The sequence below is a fragment of the Vairimorpha ceranae genome (assembly GCF_000988165.1).
Source record: "Vairimorpha ceranae strain PA08 1199 chromosome Unknown NODE_113, whole genome shotgun sequence".
Lineage (NCBI taxonomy): Eukaryota > Fungi > Microsporidia > Nosematidae > Vairimorpha > Vairimorpha ceranae.
The window spans coordinates 3,943-10,768 of NW_020169408.1; the positions used below are offsets into that span (position 1 = coordinate 3,943).

Consider the following 6,826-nt stretch of genomic DNA (forward strand, 5'->3'; position numbering starts at 1 on the left):
GAAGTTAAATGTTTTTTCTATAATGTGCACCTTATTTTTTTTATTAGTTACCAGTAATTCTTGCAGTTCTTTTACTTTGTTAGAAATATTAAAATTTTTATTCTCTTCTTCAATTACAATATTTTTTATCTCTTTATACAACTCAGCTTTTAATTCTGGCGCTCTTTTTTTCCCAGTTTTCTTTTCTTCTCTTGGCTTTTTTGTTTCATTCAATCTATTTCAATAAAATTGTTCCCCCTTTCTCTAATATTTTCTACTTTTACTTCATTCCGAATAAAATACCTAGCTAAATCTAATGCGGGCTTCCCCCCTACATTAGATTTGCCAGGTCTTGGCAACTTCGGCTGAGACTGAATAAGTGTAATATTATTAGGTAAAACTTTTTGATTATTCTTCACTTTAGATTCATCGTTGCATTTCTTTTCCTTGCCAACAAGTCTATCAAATTCTGCTCTTTTATTGCCAGCTCTAACTTTTTTTGACATTATTAATTTACAAAAATTTTTTTATTTATATTTTTTTAGATTTATTATCTTTTAGACTATTGACTTTATAAATGAGATATATGAATAAACAAATAAACAAGTGAACAAAGTACAATTTTTAAATATTCCCGTGATAACATCACAAAACAGATAATATAAAATTATATTTTTTTTAGTTTATCTATAAAGTTCATGAGCTGTAAGATTTTATGGTAAATTGGGTTTTATATATTTTTAGATATAAAAAATATTAAAAAGATAAAATAAATCTTTTATTTGCGTATATAATTTAAAATAATCTAATCATGAAACAATTTTGCTGTTTACTATTTTAATTATGAAATTTACATTTTATCAGTATTGGCAGGCTTAAAGACATCAACCTCTCTTCACTACCGTCTACAAGATCAATGTTCCTCTATACCCAAAAAAAACGCGTTTCAAGGCTTTATTTGGTTTTATTGATTCGATATGTATGCTTATATTATAGTTGTAATCTCAAGCCGTTTCTTATGGCTATCATGTAGCTAGTTATCACGCTATTATAAATAATTAATAAAAGATGTAAAATCATCTATTTGGGTAAATTTATTGGTAAGTACATCTTATTTTCTAAGTTAAATTTAAAAATAAAGATATTTGTCGAAATAATTTTTTAAATTCCAGTGATATTTCAGAAAAACGTTTTAGTTTAATATTGATAGTTAGTTGGTAATAAGAATTTTAAAAGCTTTACTATTATTTACCTATTAGATAGAAACATAATAAAACAATATCATTCAAACAATAAATTTAAAGAATTTAATAAGTTTTAATATTTCAAAAGTTTAAGCAAAATACGTAAAATGCTCTAAGACTATTGTAATATAAAAAAAATTAAATAAATTTAAAATATGCTTTATAAACAAATTACACCCTTTAAAATTTATTTTTTTTACTGTTTTAATATTGTATTTAGTACTAAATATGAATATTCTATGGCAAGTTAAAGTATATTTATACAAAGTAAACACGATTTATAAAACAGGCTGGAGAACTTCTGACAATGCTGCAAAATAACATCGCGCTGTTCTAAAATCCAGAAAGCTAGTTTTGTATATGTGCAGAATATAGCATTGTATTTAAATTTTGTATTTTGCGGGCGGAATTAATAATATTTTTAATATCATTTTTGCAGATTGAGAAATTTTAATAGTTTTTTATATTAGCTGACAGGTATTCTAGCGGACACGGCACATAAAATGCATACATATAAATTGTTAATATATTAAATATCAATCTTATATACGGTGCTTTTTTAAAATTAAATTCATTTTAACACTTAAAAAGAAACATATAAATTTTTTTAAAAAAATATATTGGTATTTTTTCAAAATTTATTTTAATCAAAATATAAGAAGGGCTTGTTGAAAAAAATTCTGCAAGACTTTGTAGAATTTTTAGTTTATTGTAAATTTTGCTATAATTTTTTGTTATTATTATGTTTAAATCTTTTCTTGATTTCATTTTTTTAAGATGTAATGTTTTGTTACTATTTTTTGACTAATTTAGTTTATTCATTATTCTAAACCTTTCTTAATAAAAAAGTTTTTTTTAATTTATATCTTTTAATTTTTTTGTTTTAATATACCTCCAAACTTTACACAATTTATCTCTCAGAGTTTGTAAACACTTTCCGTCGTTTTTTATAAATTTCAATTATCAGAATGCAATTGGGCTCGATAAACGTAAGCTTTAAATTTAGTTTAACACATCTTATGATTAATTACAAAACCATTGTTCTTTTTTTAGTAAAATCGTGCATGTAATTTTGTTTATTAGGATATAACTCTAATAAAATAACAAATCAATATGATGTGATAAAGTTAAATGTGTGGTTAAAATAGATGCAAAAAGATTTAAGGATATTTTAATGGTAATATTAAATTAGGTAATAAAACAAATATTAAGAAGTTTTTTCATGGCTTATATTATATACAAACATTTGTTGTTGTTATTTTTGTTAAACATGTTTATTGATTAAAATTTTTTTATGTAGACATTTATGCTGATCGTTTCACGTCAACACACATGTCTTGGATGTGAAACAACTTTTGTATCGAACATCGCCCTTGGCCAATATCAACTTCATAAAGTCTATACATAACAACATTATTGCCAGATAATTGTTTTAATAGAATAAAATATGTTATATGAAAATTGATAGCGCAGCAATACAAGGATTTAGATAATAAAACTAAAATATGTCTATAATATTTCGTATATTTTTTTAGTTACTGATTTTGTTGGTCTAAAAACAAGTATTCGAAAAATTAAAAAGTAGTATAACGTTCTTCTCACTTAATTGCAGTAGACTATAATCAACAACTAATTAAAATGCGTACTTTTTAACCTTATCTTAAATAGTTTATAAAATATTTATATTGTTGTGCAAACTGGCATGTTTGACAGAAAAATATTTCTGTGGCAGAAAAGAGTTTAATGATGCTGCGGAAAGATTCATAAATTCCTAATTTAGTATGTTTTTATTTAATAATTTTATTGGTAAAGGACTTACAGACATTTAAATAATTGTTACTGCTTTGACCCATATCGACTAAACAACTATCTTATTTAAATTATAAGTAACCAAAAAGAGTTAACTGTTTAAAAATGTACTAGTACCCAATTTTGCTAATTAATAAGTCCAAAATTTCGGCGATGAACTAAATAATTGATCCATTTAACAAATTTGAAACACAATACTGTGTCACAAAACTCTTTAACAATCTTTTTCTAACTCTTAATCTTGTGTTTTATTTTTTCATTGTTACAGCAGTGTAATTGTTTTTATTAGCATCTTGGACTCTTCTGCTACATAAGGTTTATATACCCAAATTATATTATCAATTCATTTTTTTAAAGATTTCCAATTGTCTTCTAGCATTGCTTCATTGAGAAATTCATTTATACTAAGTTCTTTTTTGCTTTATCAAAAACAAAAGATATTATCCAGATATTAAAGCTAATTTGTTTAATAAAGTCCTTAATTTGACTATCATTTCAAAATTTACCAAATTCATTCTATTTTTTTTGCTCGCGATTACACAATATCTTTTGAAAACATCCGGTTATGTTTTTTAATAGCCTAATCTACTATTTCGTGTGTAGTGGTGTAAATTTCTTTCATTTATTAGCATTGTACATACCATGCTTAACACATGCTCTGATGATTTTTTTAATAGGTAATCTTTGCATTAAAGTAAAATGCTTGATTTATGACTTAACATTTAAAAGATTTTAATGCTTTTATGTAAGTTTACAACTGTCTAATTATACAGGCGAAAATCTATTCATTATATTTACTATACATTTACTTTATAGTTTTCATCGATTGTTTTAGTTAAATTTTTCCTTAAACAATCTGCGTATCCAATATATAAATAAAGATGCCAACCTCTGTCTAAAAAAATTCTTATAAACTTTTATTATTAAGCCTTGTTGCACTTGCAATTATATGCTCATCACCACAAGATCTACCCTTTGGTTTATCATATTTATCAACATTAAACTTATATAAATCGTTTTGTTCATACTTTCCAATTTATATATGGGTAAGGGTAAAATTTATTTAATATTAAAATTTTTTATAGAAATGTTAAAATTTGTTACATGTATTAAAAATTTTAATATTTATAAACATGATATTTATATAAAAATACGAAAAATTTTATTGTCTTAAGTAATTTATGTCACATCAAAAAAGATATATTTTATTTGTAAAATCTAATTTAATTGTATTTTTAAAATAAATCTTCAAATAAAAACAAAGAAATTGTGAACTCCAGTATAGTAATAATATTTTGTTATTTATTTACTTAATGTTATATCTATTATTTTATTACCCCTATTATATTTATCGCTGATCTAGGGCAATATAAAAAAAATTATTTGCCGAGCGATGGCTGTGGACAAAAAGTCATAAGATTGTTATGTTAAATTTAGATAGTGTTGTGGGGTTTTTATGTAAATATAAATTACTTAGAAGAATTGTTTAGGTTTAAGCTTCTTATGAATTTTTAGAAAGAGAATGAAATTTGTAAAAGTAGATGAAATTGATTTTTTAAGTACAGAATTAGAAGAAACGAAATAATGTGAAAAAAATTATTTAAGAAGAAGTGATAGGTAAATAAACTAAGTAAAGTCGAAGTTAAAGTGATTTGGTTATGACATAATAGTAAAACTACAAAAAGAGAGTTATTAAAGAAAAGTTAAACAGTTTTTTTGCAGCAAATTCAGTTAATAATATTTCAACCAATTTTGACTACATAAAGTTTATTTTTTTAGGTTAAATAAAGTTAGATATAATTGTTTCTCGCCGCAACCAATATTGTCTTGGGGGAAGTTCCGTGAAAAGCGGCTATGGGTCTAACCAAAGCCACGTTTTTGATTTTAAATTTTTAAAGTATTTAAACAAAAGTTTTGACATGTGTATGTTAACCTCAGCGCTGACAATAATATGCAAAAATGTATAATTAGGATACTATGTAATAACAAAATACAAACAATCTTTTAAAAAGGTTTATTCTAGATTTTTTTTTTTAATACCTTTTTAAATTCTAAAAGTTTTTTGTAAAATGAATTGAATCTCTTGTTAAAACTTTTCGATAACTTTCTAATTTTACAAAAAGTACAACTGGAAGAACAGATATATTCATTACCAACCATATGTAAGCTTTTAAACTTTGATTTAAAAATAAAAAGGTTTTCGGACACCACGGCATATCCTTTAAATTTCTTATATGCTAGATTCAACGAATCTACAAAATCTTGCATTGGTGCTTGAGCTGCATTAGTTGTAATTGGATTTATTGTATCTAAAAAACTTGAAAGATTACTTAGAGCAAGGATTGATCTGTGCTTTAAGTTATTAGATAAATTAGATATTTCAATTTTTTCTATAAATTGTAATATCTTTTTATTAATATTCGATTTACAAAACTTTCTAAAGTCTCTTTCGGATTGCTTGTATTTTTTATAAAGTTTACGTTCGTTGGCTGTAAAAATATCAGCCAAATATATCCTATTATGGTTGTTTTTATTTTTAGATTCTAAAGTTTCTACAATGTTATATTTTCGAATATTAGGTATAATGTTGTCTGTTTTTGATTTTTTCTTTTTGATTTTTACGTTTTTTTTATTTTTGTAGGCACTACTGGAATATTTGCTATTTTTTGGCTTTTTAATTGATGAATCAATAACATTAGATAGTTTATTGATTTGAGAATTATCTGGTTTATTGATACAATTAGTTTCCCCGTGGCAAGACTGGTGGTCTGATAAAACAGTAACATTATTAAATTTTTGTAAAGAAGTGTTGTTTTCTTGATTGATATATTGTTCATGTAATAAATCATTTTTAGTTGAACGTAATAACATATTGGTGGTATTTTTGCAGAATTCACTTTTGTGAGAATGTTCCGCCGTATTATTTTTCGGTTGTTTAATTATACAAAATTGTTTATCACGTTTTAAAGTAATATGTTGATTACTTATGCTATTTTGTGCTATAAAATTACTTTCAGAAGTCATTGACAACATTTTATCACTTAAATTATAATCTACATTATTATATCCGTTATTAAAACTTTCATCTATGAAATTTATCAGATCATCTAAAATATTAGAATTAGATTGGTTTTCATAAAAATTTTTATCTCCTGTTTTAGTTAGTTCTTGATTCTTTTGTTGTGTCTCTTCGTTTTCACATAATTCTTTTTTTCCAAATGCTTTTAAAATATCTGATGTATTTTCTATTTCTGATAATAAATTAACATCTAACATTTGTGTTGAACAAAAAATTGTCTTTAACCAAAATAACATTTAACGGCTAAAATATCTGTAAAATTTATCTGATAAATAATTTTAATACTTATTTGTATTTTATGTTATTTATCTGATAAAACGATGTTGATATGATATGGCATACTACAACAAAAAAGTATATTTTAAAAAAAATAAATTAAATTTTTATAAAAAATTTTACTTTGGTGAATAAAAAATCCTGCAGTAAAAAATTCTATGTTAAAAAAAAAAATACAGAAATATTGTATCGGAAAAAAAATATATAAATATTTCTTTCACTCCTATATTTGTTGTACTCACGATGACCAATCTTAAGAAAATTGTGTGTTTTAACATTTCATACGTATGAACATTAATATGTTTTCTTAATCTCAAACATAATTTAAAATGTAATTATTTATGTAAAGATTTGAAATAAATATGCATAATCTAGCCTAATTGCTAACAACTTCCAAAAGTATTAAAACTTTATCAAAAAAACATTTTAAAAAAGCGAT

At 23.7% G+C, this 6,826-nt stretch overlaps 2 protein-coding genes across 2 annotated transcripts; both read right to left on the bottom strand.

Annotated features, from left to right (window-relative positions):
* Window positions 1-209: 209 nt before the first annotated feature.
* On the bottom strand, window positions 210-485 carry AAJ76_1130004427 (hypothetical protein; the record flags this gene model as incomplete). Its single annotated transcript, XM_024473799.1, has 1 exon — window positions 210-485. One exon carries the CDS (start codon window positions 483-485, stop codon window positions 210-212), a length of 276 nt encoding a protein of 91 aa, XP_024329873.1.
* A 4,566-nt stretch (window positions 486-5,051) lies between these two features.
* AAJ76_11300010289 (hypothetical protein) lies at window positions 5,052-6,347 on the bottom strand (the record flags this gene model as incomplete). The annotated part of the gene is made up of 1 exon (XM_024473798.1): window positions 5,052-6,347. One exon carries the CDS (start codon window positions 6,345-6,347, stop codon window positions 5,052-5,054), a length of 1,296 nt encoding a protein of 431 aa, XP_024329874.1.
* Window positions 6,348-6,826: the final 479 nt, after the last annotated feature.